The sequence below is a fragment of the Mastigoproctus giganteus genome, chromosome 11 (assembly GCF_048544385.1).
Source record: "Mastigoproctus giganteus isolate SK-2022 chromosome 11, ASM4854438v1, whole genome shotgun sequence".
In the NCBI taxonomy this organism is placed as follows: domain Eukaryota; kingdom Metazoa; phylum Arthropoda; class Arachnida; order Uropygi; family Thelyphonidae; genus Mastigoproctus; species Mastigoproctus giganteus.
The window spans coordinates 137,346,517-137,371,537 of NC_143585.1; the positions used below are offsets into that span (position 1 = coordinate 137,346,517).

Genomic DNA, 25,021 nt, shown 5'->3' on the forward strand with positions numbered 1-25,021 from the left:
AAAACAACAATGGGCCCAACACCGAACACTGGGGGACTCCACTAATAACATTACTTCACAAAGAGCAGTGTCCACTGATTACTACTCTCTGGCTTCTCCCACTCAACCATCTCTTTATCCATAGCAGCAACTTACCCTTTATCCACAGCAGCAACTTACCCTTAATGCCATACTGCTCCAATTTGAAGGCGCCTCCATAGCCAGGTGGGCAGGAGCAGCAGTGCATAGCACACGCTTCTTGATTTAGACCGGGGTTCGAGCCTGTGACCACCAAATACGGAGGATCCGGAAAGGGCAGGGAATGGCCACCGCATATCCCTGGAGCAATATGGCCTTAGTTGCTAATGCTCCTAAAAATCAAATAACAACAACAACAGCTCCAATTTGTACAGTAGTCTTTCGTGTGTGTGTGTGTGTGTGTGTGTGTGTGTGTGTGTGTGTGTGTGTGTGTGTGTGTGTGTGTGTGTGTGTGTGTGTTATGGGGGTTTAGGGGCACAAAGCTGCCGGGGCTATAGTGTGCCTACTCATAGGAAAAAGCTAAAAACAAAGTTCAGATGTAACTCCTTCATTTTTATTGCCAAGATCTTTTAGAATTTTTGATATAGTCCAATTTTTCTTATAAAAGAGAAAAATTCATTGATGTTTGCATCTTTGCCAATAATATGTCGTATTGTCATCGGTTCTCATAGATATGTCAAAGAAAACAGGATGGATATTCTGTTATTTTTTTATTATTATTATTTTTTTTAATGTAAACCCCAAACACGAGAGGTGTTAGAACCTTTAGTACTTAGTACCGTGCTTGGGTTGGAGGTTGAGAAGACGAAAGAAGATATTTGTTGACATTGGACTTGAACTTCTGTAGACTGTAATTTTCAGGAAATACGTATGAAGGAAGGTTGTTCCAGAAAACGTCAGTTGAATGAATAAACGAGGAAGATGAAAAGTAGGTTCTGTAAGTTTGAAGTTGGACAATAAATGGATGTTGGCCGGTGGCGGCACATGTTCGGACTGTTTTGAAAGAGAGAGCAGGAATTAAAGAAGCTAATTCAGAAGAACAGTGCCCATGGAAGTATCTGTAGAAAAGGCATGCAGCAGAAACAGTACGTTTATGAGACAGCGAGTGCAGAGACTCTGTTAGAGATGAGTCATTAATTAACCTAACTGCCCTCTTCTGAATGGAATCAAGAAGCCTGAGAAAGGTTTTGGGGGCACCACCCAGATGTGGGAACAATATTCCATGGCAGGGTGGATTTGCGATTTATACAGAGTGAGCAGCTGTTTGGAAGAAAAGTAACGCTGAAAGCGAAAGAGAAAAGCAAGTTTTTTGGATGCAGAAAGCAATATTTGTAATGTGCTTGTGCCAAGAGAGATTAGAGGTCAGGGTAATCCCCAAAAGAGATATCATTTTGCCTAGAAATCGGAGTGTCACTAAAGATAAGCATATGAGCAGAAGAATCCTTTTTGTGAGATATAAGACAAGACTGAGTTTTAGAAGGGTTGAAATCAACTACTTTGTCTTTGCCCCACTGGAGAATTACCTGAAGATTGGCATTTAAGGAATTGGTAGCAGATTTTCGAGAAGTTGAAGCTGATTGAGCAGGACAAGGTTTCTCAAAATTGAAAGTGGAATGCAATGTGCTATCATTGGCAAAACTATGGATAGGATTTCCAGTCAATGGAAGAAGGTCATTAATATACAAGAGGAAAAAAGTTTGGGAAAGAACTGAACCTTGGGGGACACCGGCATTAGTGGAGAAGTTAGAAGACAGAGAGCCATCTAGAGACCAGAGAGAAAACTGGATAACCAATTACTAAAAACAGTTGGCAAACCATAAGATGGAAGCTTGTTTAGAAGACCTTTATGCCAAACATGATCGAAAGCCTTTGAGATGTCAAGAGCAACTACTTGTGTTTCACCGAACCTGTCCATTGAATTAGTCCATAAATGGGTAACATAGGCCAGAATATCACCAGTGGATCGACACTGACGAAATCCATACTGGCGATCGTTGATCAGACGGAAGGTTTCTAGGTAGTTTAAAATTTGGCAATTAATTGATTTCTCCATTACTTTAGAAAGAGTAGAAGTAATTGCAATGGGACGATAATTGGATGGGAGGGATTTGTCACCCTTTTTAGGAACTGGCTGGATATGAGCAGATTTCCAAGCAGAAGGAAAAACACCTTTGGAATAAGAAAGTGAAAAAAGGCGGCAAAGAATAGGAGTAAGTTCAGGAGCTCAGGTTTTGAGAACAAGTGGAGAAATACCATCGGGACCTGGAGCTTTCTTAGCATCAAGATTCGTCAAAATCCTTCTGACATCCTTTTGACGGAAGACCACAGGAGGCATTGAATGGTGCATGTTGGGAATAGTGGGAGGTGTTTTACCAAGATCATTAATGCATGAGTTGAAAGAAAAATGGGATGCTAGCAGGTCAGCTTTATCCTTGACTGAAGTGACAACAGAACCATCTGGTTTGGACAGAGGTGGGAGCAGAGATGGACAAAAGTTGTGGCCAATAGCTTTGGCAAGAGACCAGAATGCTCGGCTACCATTAGGGCAAGAAGCTAGTTTTCTACTCTTAGCCTGTTCAAACTCTAGTTTGGACTGGTTAATAACTGCTTTACAATTGTTGCGAGCTTTGGTGTAGGCAGAAAATGAATTACGATATTACAATTACAAGGACGAGATTTTAAAGTGGAGTGTGGGATAAAGGATTCCATTCCTGCAAGAATAATTTCACTGACACGATCTGAGCAAACGTTGACATCAGAACTTTTGAAACAGTAATCTAACCAAGGAAAAGAAGAAAAGAAGTTTCGCAGGTCATCCCATTTTGCATTCTTGTAATGCCAAACAACATGAGGTTGGGAATAGCCATGAGATAAAGGTTCCATTGGAGAAGAGACAATCACCAAGTTGTGATCTTAAGTGCCTAAAGGACCTCTCACTTCGACTGTGTACTTAGAAGGGTTGTTTGTGAGAAAAAGAATCAAGCGTATTGGCTGTATGATTAGGATTGTCCGGTATTCTTGTAGGTAAATGAACAATCTGTGCAAGATCATTAGTAATTGCAAATGCCTCAGCATCTCGACCAGCTGGGTCGGTGTGACTAGAAAACGGAAGCCAGCTGGAGTTGTGAATGTTAAAATCACCAAGGAAAATTACCTCACTGTTAGGAAAGTTGGACTGAAGAAAATCAAGTTGCAAAGAGAGGAAGTCAAAGAGCTCCAAGTGATTAAGTGGAGTTGGGAGAACGGTAGAGACAACAGATGAATTTGACACAATGAGGTAGAGAGATTTTAAGCCAGAGAAGATCAAAGAGAGGAGATTCCAAATTGCCAAGTTTCTGACAGGGAATATCAGGACGGGCATATGCACAAGTACCACCTTTGAGGCAAAAAGAATCATACAGCAAATAATTTGGGCATCTGAGATGAGCAGTAGTTGAATTAACCGATAACTGAGATTCTGCCAGAAAAAGTACATGGGGCTTGGCAGACTGCAAGTGGAAATGGACATTGTTGAGATTAGAATTGAGACCACGTATATTTGTGAAATGAATTAGGAAGTGCTTGGGAGGTTTAGATCTTTTCACAGATAAGCTTGCTCTATTAGTTTGACAATTCATGGTGTATTCAATAGTAAGAAAAAGTTGGTGGGACATGCTGTATGAAGTAATAAAATATTTGGATATGGCATACACGTGGTAAGAACATACCCAGATTCTTGACATAACATGGCCTCGACAATGCTCCCCACATACACACTACTCGGACTCCCTCCAGTCACTATCTGGCAAAGTAGAGGAAGCAAGATTATACACTAGCTGATCCGGAAGCCTCCTAGAGAGTTACCAATAGGTTCGGTCCGGTATACTAACTAGCGGCCGCCCTGCGAACACCATTTTAGAGCTGTACCCTCGAAATGTAAGGAATATTGGATCTCACCACGATGTTCATCATAACCTCAAAAGTCATCAATCATACTGCATGATGGAAGAGATGGGGAAGGGTTGACTGGAACTTAGCTCTAGAGACTAAACATGGGTTCCACCACTTCAAGCCTCCAATACGCAAAGTGGTGGTATAGCACCGGTTGATGAGAGTCATCTACCACCTAGTACTGCCTGGTAACATAGAGGGGCGGCGTTCCTCCATGTGGTGTGGTGCCACACCTCGACCCCTGCTTACGTTGGTTCACACCTGGATGGTCACCTACCATGTACTTGTGCATGGAGGTTATACCCAGGATTGCTAACAGTCCCACCATCGTGAAGGTGGAAGCAGAGGATTTGGCTGTCACAGACCATCCGGACTTCGCCGAAATTGGGTCCACTTGACTTGTGTTACCTGAATATCAGTTCCATCAGCATTTTAGACTCACAGGTAGCAAGTACAGCCTGTCTGGCATATCTGAGAGAATGTCTGTGACAACCTCATACTGCAGATATTCAGTCAGGATATGTTTCACTGTCAAAAGTGCTGAACAGTGTAGACACTGAGGAGGATCTTCTCCTGTCAGTAGATGGAGGTGAGTCAGATATGTGTGTCCTATTCGTGCCTGTGCAAGTACCACTTCTTCTCTTTGCACTAGAATGCCAAAGCTTTGTTTTCTGTTTTAATTTGTACAGTTTATTATTGTTTTGGGTGTGCCATTGCTCTTTCCACTGTACGAGACATGCTGTTTGTATGATGTGATTATAGACAGAGGATGGGACTAGGGCAGAGGTTAAATCAAAAGTTGTTGGATTTTTGGCAGTTTTGTCAGCTAGTTCATTCCCATTTATCCCCAAATGTGCAGGTATCCAGCAAAAGGTTACTGATTGGTGACTTTCTTCAATTTTCAGTAGGAGACTTCTGATTTGATTTAAGACAGGGTGAATCTTGTAAGAGTTTTGGACTGCTGTAATTGAGCTCAGTGAGTCCATGTATAATATGTATTTTACAGAAGAATAGTGATTCACATTTTCTAAGGCTAATTTCATTGCATGGAGTTCTGCTGAGAAGCTGCTATACTCAGGTGGAAGAGCAGCTGAAATGATTGTAGAAGGAAATACTGCCACTGCTCCAACGGCTGAATGTGATTTGGAGCCATCAGTATGTATTGACAAAAAAATCAGTATATTTTTGAATATGGTTTGTATGGAGTTGTTTCACATTGATTATGGGTAGGTGATTCTTTCCCCACTTGTGAAGATAAGTATCGCAGGTTAGTTGCGGAGGGCGGTCATCCACGGTGGTTGTGAGTCATTCATTACTTGTCGTGCAACAGTATCAAAAGCTTGCCTAAAATCCAAGTATATGATATCAAAATTATTTTTTTGCATCCAGTTCCTTTGTGACCACATCATAGTATCCAATCATATTGGTCAGACAAGACTTCCCCTTAACAAACCCATGCTATGTCCAAACTATAACTGAAGTTTTTTCTAGATGATCCTGTAATGCCTCTTTAACCAGTGCCTCCATTAATTTCCCTGGAACTGAAGTTAAACCATCAGGTCAGTAATTACTTGTGTCATCCTTTGTGAATTGGGGTCACATTTGCACATCTCCAGTCCATGGGGATCACTCCTGAGCCCAAGGAAGCCCTCATAATTATGGCTAAGGATTTGCTTACTTCGTTTGCTGCCTTCTTTAATATAATTGATTAGATCCTATACTCCCCAGGTGCCTTTCTTATGTTTAATTTCAACAATTTCTTTTATCAAGTGAGTATCCATTCACTGTTCTGTGAGTCACTGTGACTCACAGAACTAACTTTGCCTCTTCCTTGCTTATCCTCTCCAGGCGCCTCCGTACCAGGTGGGAAGGAGCAGCAGTGCATAGCACACGCTTCTTGATTAGACCGGGGTTCGAGCCCGTCACCACCAAATATGGAGGATGTGGAAAGGTCAGGGAATGACCACCGCATATTCTCGGAGCAATATGGCCTTAGTTGCTAATGCTCCAAATAACAAACAAACAGCTTATCCTCTCCACTTCTGTTTTCTGGAACAACTTTCCTTCACATGTAATTATTGAAATTTTGTCTGCAGAAACTGAAGTTGAATATCAAGAAATATCTTGTGTCTTCTCAGCTTTCAACCTATGCACAGTATTAGGGGTTCTTATACCTTTCATGCTTTGAGATTTCATAAAAAAAAAAAAAAAAAACCACACTACAGACTAAGAAGTAAGCATCTTTAATTGTTAAAAAAATCTAAATGCAGAGAGTTTTTAAGCTGATAACAAAAAAAAAAAAATGTGGAAGGAGATTATGTACAAGTTCTGTGCAGGCAAATAATTCTTATCCAGTTGTTAATTTGAAAAGTAGAATTTCGCCAGAAGTGAGCAGGAGGATGGCAACTAAACAGTATTAAAATAATACTCACAACAACAACCATAGCCCCAAGGAAAAGCAGTAAACTTAACACCTGACCTAGCAGTTCTCTGCAGAGTAGCATATTTTACATGAATTTCTCTTGTCCTCATATCTTATTATATTTCTCTAAAATCACTGAAAAAAAAACATTTCTTTAGTAGTAGTTATTGAATGAAATTCTTTCCATTGCTTGTATGAAATTTGGTTGATGGATCTGCTCGGTTTGGCTGCCCTTTTCTATTGTCTGCTAGTATACTGTATACACCACACATGCCTACTTGTGGCAACCTTTGATACACTGTCACACAAATCTCAGGACTTTTTCTTTCTGCACTGTATATTTTCATTCAGCATTGGATTTGTCATCTTCTAAGGAATACAGAATAACTAGTTTTTATATATAGTTGTGAACTGAATTATTTTTGCTTCCTTGTTTATGCTTTGGTGAGAAGCAGTCATTTCACAGTATAGCATGTATATAAAATAACAAGCTTTTATATTTACTTAAATTATATGCATTTATTGATATAGAAAATCCTAAATATTGATGATTTACCAATATTAACTGACAAACAATATGGCATGTTGTACACAGCTGCAAATTCATTTGTTGCCTCTATTATTCTACTAATCCCTTGGAAGTCTTTGACTTCCTTTCTTTGAAACTAAATTTTCTTCAGTCTGACTTTCCTAACAGGGAAGTATTCCTTATTGAAGGATAAGAAAAAGACATATTTTTATCATAATCGAATGTGTTTGAAGAAATTTTTTTCAATTGATTTTTATTTAATTGTAACAGGAAACAAAAATTAATGTTAATATTTTACTTTATTTTTATTAGAGCAACTCACCAGTAGGCAGGGAGAGATCAGATGAAAGTAGTCCTCAAGATCTGGCTCATCGAATGCCGTCAACTGCCCTTCCTACAGCTGCACCTGCACCTGCACCAGCTGACTGGGTACGCCGTGAACAACAAGGAAAAAAAGGCGAATTTCGCTATTTTTGAGTAGTAAAACACCCTTTAAAGTGCCCTTTACCTTTTGGTTCTGTTCTTATAGCCCCCAAATAGATTTATTTCTGTGCTGCTCTCTAATCACTTAATTTTAACCACCCAGTTCAGTCAGTGTTTTTTTTTTTTTTTTTTTCGTTTTCCTATTTCAGAGGATATTAGCCATTTTACCTCATTCTTGAAGGAGATACCTATGATAATGATAACAGTAGAATTCCACTGAGTACGTCTGAACATTATGGATGTGGAATGAGCTACGTAACCACAGCTTAAACTAAAAGCAGTTGCAGTGGCGATTGACTTACTCACTTGCAATTATATTCTGTGAATGAGAACTAAATGCCTGCAAGAAAGTCTTCATTCATAATCTGTGAGAAAAGAATTTGGCATTCAAAAATACCACAGGAATAGTTTTATCTGTACAAACAAGCATATGTATTTTCTGTATATTGTAGATAAGACTGAAATCTTGAATACTTTGATACTATATGCTTTATAAGAGAGCATTATGTTCAAATTGATTAGGTGGGTTTAATGGGAAAATATAAAAACATTTATAACTTTCTTGGAAACTTTTTATCATTATTAAAATCAAAGTTTACTCAGGTGCAGCGTAGTGGTATCTTTTGCTACTAATAAAAATAGATTTGTAAAGTTTTATCTAATCAATTATTTTGTTATATTTAATGAAAATATAGTCTATTTTATATATTATTTTACTAGTCTGCACAGTAGTAAATACCTGAATGTTACCACTATTGTGTACTGATGTTAGTTATGAAAAGCAAATGATTTTAATTGCATTCTATATAACATTAAAAGATAAATACAGCTTAAGATGTTTATTTGATACTGAATAAAGCTAACTTTTAATATTTTGATATTAGGAAGTTTATGTAACTGTTGAGATATTGTATATTTTCCACAGCTTGTCATATTTGTGAGACTTGCTACACAACAGAATTAATGTATATTTACTATTTTTTTAGCATTTATATAAAAAAGTATATTCAACTAAATAAGGTTAAATGATTGTGGGTGTAATTCTAATAGCACTGTAAATAGACCTATCATGCATACACTTCTCTTTTGTAAATAATGTGTTTTTAATTACCACTGTTTTTTTTTTTAAGTCAACATTTAGCTCACTGCAGTTCTTTTATTCATAAGGACATGCAACTGAAATATAAGTCCTTTGGTAATTACATTAGCATATCAGAACTTTCTTGAAAAAATTAATATTTTTTAATATCCATGCATATGGATATTAATCGGGTTTTCCTTCCTTAGTTCTTATTACTGGTTTGAAAAATCAGTAGAATAAATGTTCAACATAGCAACACAGGTTATCGTTACATTTGGTTGCCATTATATGCACTTAATTGAAATCCTTACAAAAATGCAGCAATCATCATAGTATAATTTATCTGAAAGCCTTAATTGGAGACTAGATAAAAAGTAATTACTAGCTTTATCAAGAGATATTTCTGAAAGCAGTTTCTTTGTATTATGTTAATGACTAATTTCTTTTGACAGAGATGAATTTCTGAATTAAAAAACCTCTTCCTATCAAAAGAAACTAATTATCAATGTAATAGTTTGTCATCGTATAACTAATGGATATGGCGCATTATAGCCTAAGTTGCTAATGCGCCAATAAAACCCAAATCAAACTCAAACTCAAACTAATGGATATCACATCATATTAATCAAAACTAAAATACTAAGATCAAGGACTGATAAATCACCAAAATGCAAATTACTGGTATAAAAATCTAGCGATGCCAGTGTGGGATATACTGCATGTTGATTGTAATTATGTTTAGATGTATCAGATTACTTCATTATATATATGATTTCGTGAATGTTTCTTGTTAACACTATTTGCAATGATAATCAAACTTGTATGAAACCACAGTTGAACTAACCTACTTTACAAAAATAATAATAATTATAATCAAGTAAACAGTGTCAGTAATATAAAATCCTTAAGCAGTACTACAGGATTTTCATTTGCTGCTGAAAATAAAACTTACTTTACCATGCTTTACATACAAATGTCACAACAATCAGAGTTCTGTTATATTACAAAATTTGTTCATTGTAGAAACTTAAAAAAGTTTCTTAAAAAAGAAACTTAAAAACTGTGAAATGAAACAGTTACAAAATGATTACAATATAAACTGCATAACCTTTTCTTCGGAAGCTTCATTCCTAAAGATCTGGTTAAAAGTAATCAATCTGCAAAAATTCTTCACATAATGCAAAGAAAACTCACAGTTAAGACAGTTTTTTTTTTTTTTTTTTTTTTTTTACTTCACAGCACATTTTTTAATATTTTGTTTACTTTACTTAAGATTAAACAAATTGTAACCTGAAGTTTAAAAGTTTCATTTAAATATTCAAGTAGTTTTTCATTTTCTGAGTTTTGAAGTGAACTGCCTACTCAAATATGTATTACTTCTCTGCATAATGAAGAGCCGAGGTATCTTGGCAGAATTTAAATTTACTCATTTCGCTCCAGAAATAGTAATTTACCTGGGATGGCAAACCAGTTTCACAGGTGCAATGAGTGGCATGCATAGGAAAATATACCAGCATGTGGCAACCCACATGCTGATATATTTTCCTACATAGTTTACTGTTAAAATAAAAGACAAATTTGGTTTATGGTCTGTCAGCCACATCTAATTATGAAAACCACAGTGTATTGTATATTGTAATTGTACACAAAATTTATGCAGTAATAGAGTTCTTATTTGAAACTTTCATACATTGTTATCAATAAAGATTATTTACTAATTTTAGTCAGTTTTTTATACTTTTGTTTCTGGCTTATTTTTGGTATGCAGGCTGGAAAAGTTTGCTCTCACTGGTAAGCTGAAATTAAAGCCAACTTTTGAATACACAAAGCACTTAAAAGAAAGAAGTTTATTCCAGAAGGATCAAGGACTGTTACAGTTGTTTGTTTTTGCAGTACCAAACTTTATCTGAAATTTAAATTTTCTCTGTTGACACTGATTGCCATAATTATGATATATACAACTAATGAACTATGGACTACATATTTAAATTTTTATATCCAAAGATAGTTTAGAACTAAACATAAATTTGTTTATTAAAATTTAATGGAGATGATTTGTATTCTTTCTATTTAGCTAAATAAAATTATAAATCTAAATTGAGATTTTTCTTTATAAATTTAACTTTTAATCATATGTAGTTCATTTTCAGCTTTGAATACAGTTGGCTGCTATGGTTTCAATGCACCTACATTTATTTAGTTGTGCAATTTTAGTAGAATACATTCATTGCATTTTTTTGTTTTCAGTATTAAATTAAATTTTGGTACTTGAGCACATTAAGGATATTTTTACAATGAAACAAAACACTGACCATCTGACTAAGGAGGCCTGACTAATATTATCTTCATGTGATCATTTAAATATCTTCAGTAAAAATTGCACACTGTATCAAATTGAGTACACTTTTATAAATTGATACATAGGGTATAAATTGAATCTGTAATCGGGAAAAAAGTGAGATCAGAACAGAAAATGTAATACAGTATCCTTGTTTCATTTTTTTAAATACTGTCAAATACAGTACAGTAATGAGAGTAAATATATATATATATATATATATATATATATACAGGGTTATTAAAATTAAAGTATCCTTATGTAGAGGGCTCTGGAGCGAGTTTTAAGGCTCATACCGAAGAGAAATTAGGACAACAGGTACAATGAAGAATGCCCTCGCCAATTATTGGAAAAAAAAAAAAAATAGTTACAAAATTTGTCGTTGTGTGGTGCGTAACTCTCTTAGTTACGATTATGCAAATAACTTAGGTTATTTGCATAATCATAAGTTATTGCCACAGCGCCACTACTCAGCTCTACTGTACTATATAAAAGCAAAGCAGTTTCTTCAAAATCATACAGTAGATGTTTGCCTGCACTACAGCAACAATGCAGCTGCGGCTATCAGAAATGCATAAGGCGTGGACCTATGACTGTTTGTGCTGTCCGCAAAATGATTGCAAAAATTTGAAGTCACAGGACATCTTGGTGTTCAACCAGGGAGAGGTCGAAAATGAGTGGATTCCTCTCATGTTGAAGATGTGGCTATGGCTGTCATGGATTTATCAAGTCAATCTCCGTGTGGTAGTGCAAGTGTGCCAGCTGTTTCTCTTGACGTGGGCATATCGTATTCCACTGTAAGGCTAGTAATGTGTCAAGTGTTGCGGTACTATCCTTACAAGATGCACATGCTACAGCAGTTAAAGCATGGTGATGCAGATATTCGTTTCACATATATGCACTTCAGTTTCAGGTGCAAATGACAGTGGATATCACTTGGCCATGGAACATCCTTTCGAGTGATTAAGTCCACTTCTGCTTAAATAGACAAGTGAATAACGCACAATTGTCACATTTGGGCAACAGAAAACCCTCTAGTTATCCAAGAGGTCCAGTTGCATTCCCCAAAAGTGACAGTGTGGTGTGGATTTATGGCCACATTCATGATTGGGCCATATTTTTTTTAACAGGTAACACCGACTCAACCCCACACCTGTTCCGTCACTGGACAGCGATATTATGCAGTGTTGGCCAATTTCACAATACCAGAGCTGCAACAACGTGGGTACCTTCAGGATACCATTTTCATGCAAGATGGTGTGCCATACCCCACATCCACCGTTGTGTCCTGAGATTGCTACGGCAACACTTTACAGATGAATGGGTCATCAGCCATTGTTTCCAGACATCTTGGCCACCCCGATCACCGGACCTCACCCCATGCGACTTCTGGTTGTGGGGTTTTTTGAAGAACCAGGTCTATTGGGAAGGATGTCAAACTCTGACAGATCTGAAGGACAGCATTAGATGTCGTGTGCTGGCTATTCCAGTTGACATGCTATGTTCTGCTGTAGAAAATATTGTTCTTCGAATGGAAACTGTTGTTGGCCAAAATGGAGGACACATAGAACAATTGTAGTGCTGTTCAAGTTATTTGTATTGCCACAGCGCCATATAGTGACAAATTTTGTAACTAATTTTCTTTTTCCTAATAAATGGCGAGTGCATTCTTTATTGTACCTGTTGTCCAAATTTCTTTTCAATACGAGCCTTAGAACTTGCTGCAGAGCCCTCTACATAGAGATACTTTAATTTTAACAACCCTGTATATGTTTTTTATTTTTAAATAATAAAATCTAATACTTCATTTGTGTAGCTGTATTTTTTTTTTTTTTTTTTTTTCATGCTGATGCACTTCCTGCATTAAAATTCTTCACAGAATTTTAATGTTCAGTAGACAGAATATTTCTTTTTTTAACCTCCTACTTTGGATATATCATAGAAGCATATATCACTAACATTACATACATATTCCTAATATTCCAGCAGTATATCAACTCTTGTAGTTTTATACCAGTTTGGTCTATTTTCAGTGGGTTTATTGTTATAGAATGTTATCCATTCGGGATTGAAAAGCAGTGGTTGATTCAGATGATCTGGAAGGCTTTTAAGTCTGGTTGCATAGGTGAGGAGCATTTTCCTTCTGAGGTGGAGTAGTGGTTTGTTTGCCTCTATATAGAGACTTTGGACTGAGGATCTTTGAAAAGTGCAAAGAGTATTGTGCTGGATGGTATTCAGTTTTGTAAGTACAGTTTTCCTAGATGAGTCGTAGACTCTTGCACCATAGTCTAGACATAACCTGATGGGAGAGCAATACAAATGCAGGAGAGTGTATCAATCCGCACCCCATACCATGGCAGAGATGGCTCTGAGTATATTGAGTTTTTTCAAGCACAGAGTTCTAAGATAAGTTATATGCATGGAAAATGACTTTCATATCTAATGTTAAACCTAAAAATGCAGATGTTGCTGACAAGAGGAGTTCGTCAGTTTTTTTTTTTAATTTTTAAGGCTCTGGATGCAATCTGCACTTTTTACAGAAATGAATTGCAATTGTTCTGACAAGCGATAACCATTTTGTAGGGTCCATGTCTCTAACTTATTTATGGAAAGTTGCAACTGTTTCTCAATTGTGTTAATGTTTGGTGAATGGCATGATATGGCAAGATCGTCGGCATACATATATACTTCTACAGTTTTGGGAATATTCTGTGCCATGGTCTTTGCTAATTGCAAAGAGGGTAGCACTAAGTATGGACCTTTGGGGCACCCCTTCTTGAATAAAATATTGTGAAAGTACATTCTGGTGACGAACTTGAAAGGTTCTGCACATAAGAGAATTCTGAATGAATTGAGGTAAGTTTATTCTCAACCCTAGAGAATACAGCTCTTGAAGCATGCCACACCTCCATGTGGTATCGAATGCCTTTTCAATATCTAGACTGACCATTTCTAGATGCTCATTTTTAAACATAGGCATTGCGATTGTTAGTTTCTGCTCTTATCATAAGGGCCAAGCAGGATCTGTTTAGTCGGAAGCCGTATTGGTTGATATTTAGCAGCATTTTACTTTCAAGGATCCATTTTAATCTGCTGTGTATCATTTTTTTCTAGTGTTGTACTTAGACAGCTGGTTAGAGAAATTGGTCAGTAGTTTTGTAGAAGTGATTGATCCTTTCCTGGTTTAGGAAAGGCAAGAATTACAGAATGATGCCATGAGGAAGGATAAGCACATTCAAGAAATATCTGGTTGTAGAAAACTAGTACATGTAATAAGCTTAAGGCTGTATTATTTAGATGTTTGAGCATAAGTGCACGTGTTTTGAGTGACCGGGGTTCATGTCTACTAAATACGGTGCTGTTTCTTGTATTCTCTTGATCTTGTGAGTTGCTCTGATCTTATGGTTGTATAGGAGTATAAACAGTATTTTTTATTTTATTTTATAGTAGATTCCATCCTGTCCTGCTGCTCTGTTTGATGTTCTGTTCAGAGCTTCTTGGAGTTCAGTTAAGATGAATGGCTGATTACAAGGAAGGGATTCATCGGGGGGGAGAGTGAAATTTATTTTATATTTTTCTGCTGAGGTTTTAATTTGCAGGAACGAATTGTATGCAAATGTTGCTGATATTTGATTGAAAGTCTCTCCGAGGAAATTGCCTATTTCCTTAGGAGAAGACAGTTCTTGTCCATTCTCAATAATAGTTGGAGCAGAAAAAGGAATGCATTTATCATTTAATCGTTGCATTTTCTTCCATATTAGCACACTGCTAGTGTCCTTCGTGATGGTTCTGACAAATCTTATCCAGGATTCTTTTTTTGCTTGTCTTCTGATTTGTCGTGCCCCTGCCTTTTGTTTTTATATAATATCAGGTTGGCAGTTGTGGGGAAACCTACGGAACAGATTGCAAACTTTATTTTTTTCTCTTTTGGCACTGTTACAAGCCTCATTCCACCACCACCACCAGTGTTCTGCATATCTGTGTGGGTCTGCAGAGGACTGAGGAAGTATTTCAGAAGCTGCTGCCAAAACGTGTGTGGTAATGTGCTTAGTGACTTCAGATATCAGTTGTGATTTAATAAATTGATCATCAAAAGAAACACAGATTGAGTATTTTGTCCAATTTGCTTTTGTGAGCTTCTATTTTATGTTGTAGTCTGGACAGTGGAATTGTGTTGTTTGAATTTTGCATACAATTGGAAAATGATCACTGTTGTGCGGATCATCTAAGATTGACCACTCCATAATGGGGAACAGTATGGGAGGACAGATCAATTGCTGAAGATAAATGAACATAAGGTTAACTCCTGTTGGTTCAGTAAGGTTGCCATCAGATGTCCTTTTTGATCCATGCGAGAACCCCACAATGGATGATGCCCATTGAAGTCTCCGAAGAGACAGAGGTGTGTTGGCACTTGTACTATAAGATCTTCTAGTTCTTTTAGAGTGAAGGGACTATTTGGTGGAAGGTATATCGAAACGAGAGTTAGCGTGATCCCAAGAGCTACACGCACAGCAACAGCTTCCAAGTCAGAGAGATAAGTAGCGAGGGGATTTTAGAGTTAACTAAGATCGCCACTCCTCTTTTCCTGACTTTTCTATTTTTTGGGAGAGTTACCTGTGGTGTTAAATTAGTTTCTGTTAAATTGGTTAAACAAACGATCATTGGATTGTATCTATTAATCAGGTCATATAAGTCGTCAGTATTAGTATGCATGCTTCTACAGTTCCATTGAAGTATGTGCTGCATTACATGGTTTTTTGGAGTTGTGTTTTAATCTGTCTGTTTTTTTTTTTTTTTTTTGAGCACTTTGTTTGTAGTGTTCAGTTTTATGTCTATCTTTTTTTGGAAAAAATGTCACTCTGTATCCATGTCTTCTTCTGCGTGAAGGTGTGTAATACAGTTTCATCTGTTTCAGTCTTGTTATCAACATCTATATGTATGGGGGGATTGTTTCTTGGCCTGGACATGATCTGTTGTGCTGATTTTGTTGCAGGTATATTGGGCAGAAATGAAATTGGAGTATTACTTCTCTGTTCTTGTAGGCTTTGTTTAGCAGATTGCAGCTTAGCATTAACCACGAATCTGGCCCAATCAGCAAAATGGAGTGTTTGGAGGGACTGTATGTCAATCTGAGTAGCAATAGAAAGACTGTTGGTTTGCTTGTGCATATGTGCGTTTTGGCATAAATTGCATGATGTGCTTTTTGGCTTCCTGGTATGTTACTCTGTTTTCTGTTTTGTATATTTTTTCCCACTTTCCACAATTTTTTGAATATGCCAGATTCAAAAATACCTTTGCAATTGGGACAGGTGAAGGAGGTTACAGTACAATCAGCTTGGATGTGTTCTGTTGAACCACAATTTGGGCATATCATAGTGCCACGGCATGCTACCTAGGAGTGTCCCTCCAATGGACCCACTGTATATCAGAACTGAGGACAGAGCACAATCCCGACAGCCAATACCAACACCAAGGACTCTCCATACGAGGACCCTAACACGGGATCCCTGATCTCATGAACGTCACATCAGAACAGACAAACTTTCTACTGGTGTCTGATGTTAAGCATGCAGGGATGGGCTCCCTCTGGTCCCTCCTCCAAGGAGTAAAGAGTAAACCATTTTAAAAACCACAACATGAAACCAAAGATGGGACTTTGCCCCAAAGGAAGGCACAGACAGGACATCTCTGCTCCTGAAGGAACAAATGGCCCACTCCACCAACGGACCCAAGTACAGAATCTTGTTTTCCACGGAATACTGGACAATCTCCGAACCTAACCTCCCTACTAATGACTCTCAGAGGGGACTCCGCAGTACCTCCCCTCAAATGAACAAAACCTGTACATGGATCACTATGGTGTCCCTGATATAGAGATGGCCTACTGGCGAATCTTAATCCGCTCTCCCTTGAGTGGACTTTTCCTTCCAACTCCCTGGGGGGAGGGTTCCCTCTTCTCCCTTCCTCACCTCCCCAAACTTTCACTCTGGTGAGGCATGGGCATGCCCCACTGAAAAAAAAAAAAATGGGCGTCACCTTCACTATCGACCCCCCTCCTAGGACTACTTCACCCCCAGTCTTCAGCCTCCCCTCCCAATACTTTCTCTTACGCAACGTTCGCCCCCACACGTCCAAACTTAAATTACAACAAACTTTTTGTTGTAATTTAAGTTTGCTCGCCCTTTTAGGCTCCTAGAACTAGTCCTTTCAGCGTACAACCCCACGCAGCACTCTTTGACGAAATTTTACCCAAATCAACAGAGATCATTTCAACCCTTTTTTTTTTTTTTTTTAGGTCCTTGCCACTGAAATCCCAGGAAACTAGGTGGCAGGGCCTGCCAGAGTATCGCTTACTGGTAAAACTTGGCTACCCTCCACGTGGCGGGGTATGGGCAACGTCGGTTCCCAATAGGGGGGCCGGCGGCCAATAAGCCAGAGGAACAATGGGCACAACATCTTACACTATCCACGACCCACACCCTTTTAAATCTCTGGCTTGGCAGTGTTCTGTTTCCGATACAATGTACATACGAGGAGATGGGAGAAACCCCAGGTGCCGTTTGACCCGAATATATTTTATGCCTTATAATTTTTTGTTCTATTTTTTTTATTATAGAAATAAAAAAGTTTAAATAAAAATTCGTGCCTTATATTTCTTCATTTAAATTTAAATATTTTAAAATTTTAGGTGGGCCTCCAGACTTTGTTTCCGCCTAGGGCCCCTCAAATGCATAATCTGCCACTGCTCACTGTCGATCTCCAGGAAAAACTATTATCGGGAAGCGGGTCTTGAAGTCCTAAATCGGGAAAATCCCGGCCATATCGGGACGTTTGACCACCCTGAATCGAAGATACGTTTACGCAATTTTCTATCTTAAAATTAAGTTTCTTAGCGATTCAAGATCTTAAAACTCACAACTGAGAATTGTAGTACTCTCAGTTTCTTGAGTAGCTGCAGATGATATTTATATTTTTTCAAAACAGCGACTTATGGATAAGTTTTTTTTTTTACGAATTGTGAATTGAGATTTTCAAGTATGAAAACCAGTACTTAAATATTTATTCACGTAATCATCTTCCAACTTTTCAGGAATGAAGAACACTTTCAATCCGATTCGCCAGCTTACTTTTCTTATACAGGATACCAATTATCAAGGCGCCTCCGTAGCCAGGTGGGAAGGAGCAGCAGTGCGTAGCACACGCTTCTTGATTAGACCGAGGTTCGAGCCCGTCACCACCAAATACGGAGGATGCGGAAAGGTCAGGGAATGACCACCGCATATCCCGGAGCAATATGGCCTTAGTTGCTAATGCTCTTAAAAACCAAATAACCAATTATCAACCAAGCCAGACTGCTTCAAGAAAAAGAAGTCGTTAAATTTTTCATATACGAATATTAATAATTTGTGGTTAAATGATTTGAAGCCTACTGTAACACATTTAATAATATTTTATAATAACAAAAATTAATAAATTTATTAATGTACAGCTAAAAAGTAAAACATTAAAATGTACTTTCTTAGTTGAAAATATTAGCTGTAAATATTATAAATAAATTGAACTGCTCATTTCAATGTTTTTGAATGGCAAATAATCGTATATGGAGTAGTTCTTTAATTATTTCGGATATATCTAATAGGCAAAGACGAAGATTTTCATAGTTATAATGAACAAGTAATGATATAATGATCTCAAAGGAGTGTTAAATAAAAGGTACCGAGATTAAAAGGTGGCAAGATTCCTGGAAAAATTGTATATACTCAGTTGTATTTAAAAAGGCTGTATATGAGTGTATCAAACCGTTGGGAATCTTAATGAGAGCGCCATTGGACTTCGGAAAGATTCCCTTGGATAGGAGAAGTGCTAACGTCTCCCCAGTCCATAAAGGTGGTGCTAAAGAGAAGGCAAGTAACAATGAGTTTGAATTCTGTGGTAGAGACGACCACAAAATCTGTGGTTTAGGATGCCTTTCAGGATCATCTCGACAAGAAGGGTGTCTCGAAAGATACCAGCATGGATTCGTTATGGCTGACTAATCTGTAAATTACTATGATGTAGTCATTAAGATTTTGACATTATATATCTGGGCTTTAATAAATAATGTTGATACTGTCCCTCATTGAAGGCTGCTATATAAAGTGGAAGAATTTGCAATCACTGATAATATTCAAGACAGGCTAAAGAATAGGAGACAGAGAGTTGCCTTAAATGGTCAGTCTTCAAGGTGGACCAACGTAAAAGTGGAGCCCTCAGGGATCGATGGTGGGTCCCTTCCTATTTATACTTTTCATAAATTATGCTGACGACGATATCCAAGTTAATTGTTTGTTTGTTATTTGGTTTTTATTTAGGAGCATTAGCAACTAAGGCCATATTACTCCGGGATATGCGGTGGTCATTCCCTGCCCTTTCCGCATCCTCCGTATTTGGTGGTGACGGGCTCGAACCCCGGTCTAATCAAGAAGCGTGTGCTACGCACTGCTGCTCCTTTCCACCTGGCTACGGAGGCGCCTATATCCAAGTTAAGTAAGCTGCCAAAGTTTACTGATGATGTGAAGGTTGGATAGGTGTTTAGCAATCCGAGCCAGGCCTAGTTGTTTCAAAAAGACCTGGATCGGTTGCATGCATGGTCCAAAAATTGACAAAAGTTTAATGTTTCTAAATGTATAGTTACCTGGGAACAGAAATCCTGGAATCAAGTATAAATGGTAGGGGGGTGAGAAGAGCTAGAAGTGGTTCAGCAAAAAAGACAGGTGTTGTGATTCAATCTGACATGATATTTTCAGTGTGGGTCTTTGCTATTGAGGAACAGTCCATTTTCCTTCTTTACAAGGCGATGGTTAGACTGCACTTAAAATAAAACATAATAAGAGTTTAACTACAGAAATAAGAGTTTCTGGAGAGAGTTCAGAGAAAGTTGACCGGATTGGCGAAGAGTTGTTGTAAGGTTTTAGGCGCAACTGCGACTCTTTGGCAGATTTTCGTGTTTGCTGGACGTGAAGTCCGAGTTCCTGTGAGGAAAACCATGCTGCTCTCGCCGGAGACCGATTAAATCAGCCACGTTGTAAAAAAAGGCCCATAAAAATTCCTCGCGTCATTGACAGAATTCCAACTCCGTTCTTTTCCACCCGATATGGGTATAAAAGTGACTATATCAACTGTTCTACGGAGAGGGCTTGGTTAAAAGTGCAAAGCGGTGCACATATTAAGAACAGCTTAGAAAGTGTGGTTTGCAAAGTTTGACAACTGCACATCTAAGGCGAGATATGACTGAGACATAAATGGGCCTGAAGGGATTCATTAAAAAGAATGAGGAATGTCTGTTCTCCATCTTGGGTGAAACACCAACCAAGGACACAAATATAAAATAGAATATCGTTGTACCTCTTCCGTCTACACAGAAAGTCAGTATTTTCAAATATAAGGCTGATTGGAAAGAGAAATCAATAAATCAATTTTCTGTTTATACTCCGGAAAGCCACACAGGGTTAAAGGCGTTTACGAGATAGAAAATTCAAGATCATTTTGGGCTCCAGCTAAGGTCAATGCCAACGTATATTACTGTACCTTAGAGTTGCCGCATATTCGGCCGCCCGAATAGGCATGCTTTCGACGTCAGTTGTCCAGCTTTTAAAGTTAATATAAAATAAATAAATTCAAGTGAACAGAAACAATGAAAATGAAGCTCATTCCGACAGTTTATTTTTCTAAATTTCGTCCTCATCCAATTTCTTTTGGAGTGAAGAGGCCTACACAGTGTAACCCTCTTTCTGTGAAACTCACAGTAACTGTATCACTGTCACATATCAAGTACATGTGACAATTAAATCGCTTTACGCTAATAGTAAGTTAGGGCGTTACTCTTAAAATGTTTCATTATTTATTGTGTGCCTATATTAAAATTGTTGAAACGACCAACATTATACTGCGAATAGTGGAAAAAGAATACCCTTATGTCAAAAAGAACAGCTAACGGAAACGTTATGCGTGTTTTATATCATGTAGGTGCGATACTGGGGTATGAAATAAAGGGAAAGGTAACTAACTTTATCAAACACACCGCAACTGAGAAAAATAAATTGAATTAATGAAATGCGTCAAGCTTGCATAATATTATTTATATACTGTATTTACAAAATATTTAAAAAAAACTGCTTTTTTATGATTTTACGTTTATATCCAAAATCCAACTAAAAAAGTTGGTGTCCTTCTTTTTGGATTTTAAAATATAGGAATACATAAGCGTTGCCCTACTCAGCTAAATCGTTTTGTGAGTTTCAAGGGGATTTAGGGGGTGGGGGGCTACTCAATCCTCAGGAAACTCACAAAAATCAATACTGTAGAAAAATTATTAGACATATATAGCTATAGATTTCTAAATATTAGAGCAACAAGGCTCAGTAAGTTCTACATTGTATCAGTTAACAATAGAATAAGAGGAATTACCTCTATATTGATTGTAACACTTCGATGTATTGATTGTAGAACATTTCGATGCAAAAGAGTCAATGTAGAGGTAAAACCTCTTATTTATTCTATTGTTAACTTGTGACTACACATTATATTTGTTTTCGTTTGGAATGTGCAGCCAGTTTTAACAAAACACTGCATTCTGAGATTTTTATTTCCTCATCATTTATAAATAAAAATGAATATATTTTTATTTATGTTTTCTTTTAGTTTTAAGCAAAGGAAAACAAAATTATTTTTATGCAAATTATTGTAAGTATATAAGTATTCGAGGTTTTGAATTGAAATAAATACGTTATACATATATTAAATATGTAATTTCCACACTAATTTTTGTGCGGCTATTATTTTCTACACCCCTACGTCGGGGACCAGAGTGCACCGCATCCCAACTTCCATTCCACGGCCTGTCTATTGAACCGATGCCTGTGGCTAAGGTATTTAGTGGTAATAGGGGAAACCCTGGAGGCCGCACAAAAACAATATACTTTGTGGTTAAGGTACTGTATTTACTTCCTGTATTTACTTTCTTTGCCAGAACTGCTCCTGGCAAAGAGCAGTTGGTCAAGAAGGATTTCATTTCGCCTTACAATTTTCACTGTGAGAGCTTCTCACTGAAACACGTGGCCTAGCATTAGCATTAGTAGAGGCATATGATGCAAGAAAGCAATCTTATGCAGCATCAGCCAAAAAAAAAAACTTCCACTTCACCTCTCCGTTCGTTCGAAATACCTGTCCAGCTGAGCCTTAAATTTATTTAGGCAATCAACTTCCACAACAAGGGATGGAAGTCTATTCCACCAACCAACTACCCGCTGGCTAAAGGCAAATTTCTGCACATCTATCCTACATCTGTCTTTCCTCAATTTGAATTTATGCCCTCTTAGGTGATTATTCTGAGCAAGAGGCAGAATCCCATCAGCATTGAGCATGCTCAAACCATTCAAGGCTTTATACACCTCTATCAGATCACCTCGCCCGTGCCTAGTCTCCAGACACTGTAATTTGCAAAACTTAAGCCTTTCTTCGTAAGAGCAACCCTTTGTTCCATTCACTAACCTTGTTGCCCTTCTCTGAACACGGTCCAGCAGCTTTACACCCTTCTTGAAATGAGGCCTCCAGACCTGTATACAGTACTCAAGGTGTGGCCTGACCATTGCCTTATACAAGGGAATAATCACCTCCTTATCCCTGGTTGAAAAATTCCTGTATATCATTGATAAGACACCATGAGCTACTCTTGCAGCCCGTCTGCACTGCTCCTAGAACTTCATATCTGCCTTCACAATTACCCCCAGGTCCTTTTCATTCTCTACCACTGTCAGTGTAGTACAACAGAGTTGATACGTTGCTCTGGGGTTCCTGTTTCCCATATGTAGTACTTTACATTTGTCAATGTTAAACTTCATTTGCCACCTCTCAGTTCATCTGCTCAACCTTTCCAGATCCTGTTGCAGCAGCATAGCGTCAGTAGTGTCCTTAATAACCCTGCCAACTTTTGTATCGTCTGCAAACTTGGACATTAAGCTTGATATACCATCATCAATATTATTTATAAATACAAAAAATAATAATGGACCCAACACTGAACCCTGAGGGGGCTTCACTAATAACATTAGTCCACGATGAGCAGTGTCCATTGATTACCACTCGCTGCCTTCTCCCCCTCAACCACCCCTTTATCCATAGCAGAAATTTGCCTCCAATGCCACACTGCTCCAATTTGTGCAGCAGTCTTCCATGTGCAACAGTATCAAAAGCCTTTCTAAGATCCAAGTATATAATATCAAAGTTATTCCCTGCATCCAGTTCTTTTGTGACTGCATCATAGTATCCAATCAAATTGGCCAGGCAAGACTTCCCCTTAACAAAACCATGCTGTGTCCAAGCTATAAGTGAAGTCTTGTCTAGATGATCCTGCATTGCTTGTTTAACCAGTGCCTCCATTAATTTTCCTGGAACAGCAGTTAAACTCACAGGTCTATAATTATTTGTGTCAGCCTTTGATCCTCCTTTGTGAATTGGGGTCACATTTGCTAGATCCCATCCACCCCAGGTGCCTTTCTTGTGTTTACCTTCAACAATTTCTCCTCCACTTTACTCTCAGTTATTACAAGATTATCTAGCTTACTGCCAGAGTTGAATACACCTCTGGCATTCCCCTCACTGAATAACTCCTCGTGTGTGAATGTTGATGCAAAATATTCATTTAGTTTGTTAGCTACCTGAGCAGGATTATCAACAGTTGAACCATCGATATCAAGTGGACTAATCTGATTCATCCCCTTCCTTCTAGAGTTTACATAAGTAAAGAACTCTTTGCTGTTTTTCTTTGCATCCCTTGCCAAAGATTTCTCGTAATCTGCCTTCGCCTGCCTAACCTCCTTTGTAACTTGGTTACAGACCAGCTTATATCTATCATAGGCTTCTGTGTCACGTGTTAATTTATATGTATCCCATGCATTTTTCTTCTCTGCCACATGTCTCATAAGTTCATCTGACGTCCATTTAGGCCTCAACCTTGATCAATATTTCTTAGCTGGTATGTAAAGCCTAGTAGCTTCCAAGATAAGTTCTTTGAATGCTTCCCATTTTGAATTTGCTGTTGGTAACATCATCAGTTGGTCCCACTGTATAGAATTTAAATACTGTCTCAGTCCATCGTAGTCGCCTTTACGAAAGCAAAAACCATTCCCTTTACCCCTGATGGTAGTTACCTATTTGAGTAAATCCCACTTCAGCACACTGTGATCACTGCCACCTAGTGGTTCCTCTATCTGCAGATTCTTAATGCATGAAGAATCACTACTGATAATCAGATCAAGAGTATTACTCCCTCCAGTTGCCTCCCGAACATGCTGATGTAGAAAACAATCATCCAATAAATCCACAAAAGCCTTGCTAGTGTGTGAGTGACCAACGCACAAATTCCAGTCAATATCTGGGAAATTAAAATCCCCCATTATAAGATTCTCTGATTTACTGGCCCACTCTATTTCCCTGTACAATTTCTTATTATACTCAGAGTCATTAGGCCTGCAGCACACTCCTACTCTCAATTTTGATCTCCCAATGCTTATGTCACACCAAACTGACTCGACACTGCACTGTCCAGCGATGCCGACTGGCTTCACTTCCTTGGATTTTATGTGTTTCTTGACTAATAGTATAAACTCCTCCTCCTGTCCTATGTTGTCTATCCTTCCTGTACACATTGTACTCCCCAAATTCCAGTTCTGCATTCTTTATATTTGTGTGACACCACGTCTCTGATATCCCAACAATATCTGCCTTTGATGTTCTGAGCAATACCTTAAATTCATCAAATTTATTTACGAAACTCCTAGCACTGGTGTACATGCAAGTATATATGCACCTGTTCCTATTCTTAGCTACCCCAACACAACCCATGTGTTTACGTGTACCGCAATAACTCCCAGTAGTCTCTGAAATACCCTATATCTTGTTTTCCAGGCTGCTGCTCATTCCAATAGAAGCAGTGCAAGAATCACTTTCACCTCTGCCAGTGGCTACTGTTAATCTATTAGTCCTTGTATCCCCCCAATCTAGCAGTTTTCCGACCCACCTAACACTGCCTCGATAGCATCAGCAAATATTCTTGCACCCTTTCTATTTAAGTGTATCCCATCCCTGTAGAAGCAGTCCCTTCTCTTAACAAGTAGACCAATGAGAGTGATTTCACTCCTGATTACTACACCATGACCTGTAACAAACATGTCTCTTTCT

General features: G+C 38.0%; 1 protein-coding gene across 3 annotated transcripts in view; it reads left to right on the forward strand.

Moving 5' to 3' along the window:
• Positions 1-7,917, forward strand: part of LOC150078460 (epidermal growth factor receptor kinase substrate 8-like) — a 234,340-nt gene extending 226,423 nt beyond the window's left edge. For all 3 annotated transcript variants that reach the window (XM_090384181.1, XM_090384182.1, XM_090384183.1), the window contains one exon: positions 7,212-7,917. In XM_090384181.1, coding sequence (XP_090240307.1) covers positions 7,212-7,376 — 165 coding nt within the window. In that variant the 3' untranslated portion in view covers positions 7,377-7,917. The remainder of the gene's footprint in view (positions 1-7,211) is intronic.
• The last annotated feature ends 17,104 nt before the right edge of the window (positions 7,918-25,021 follow it).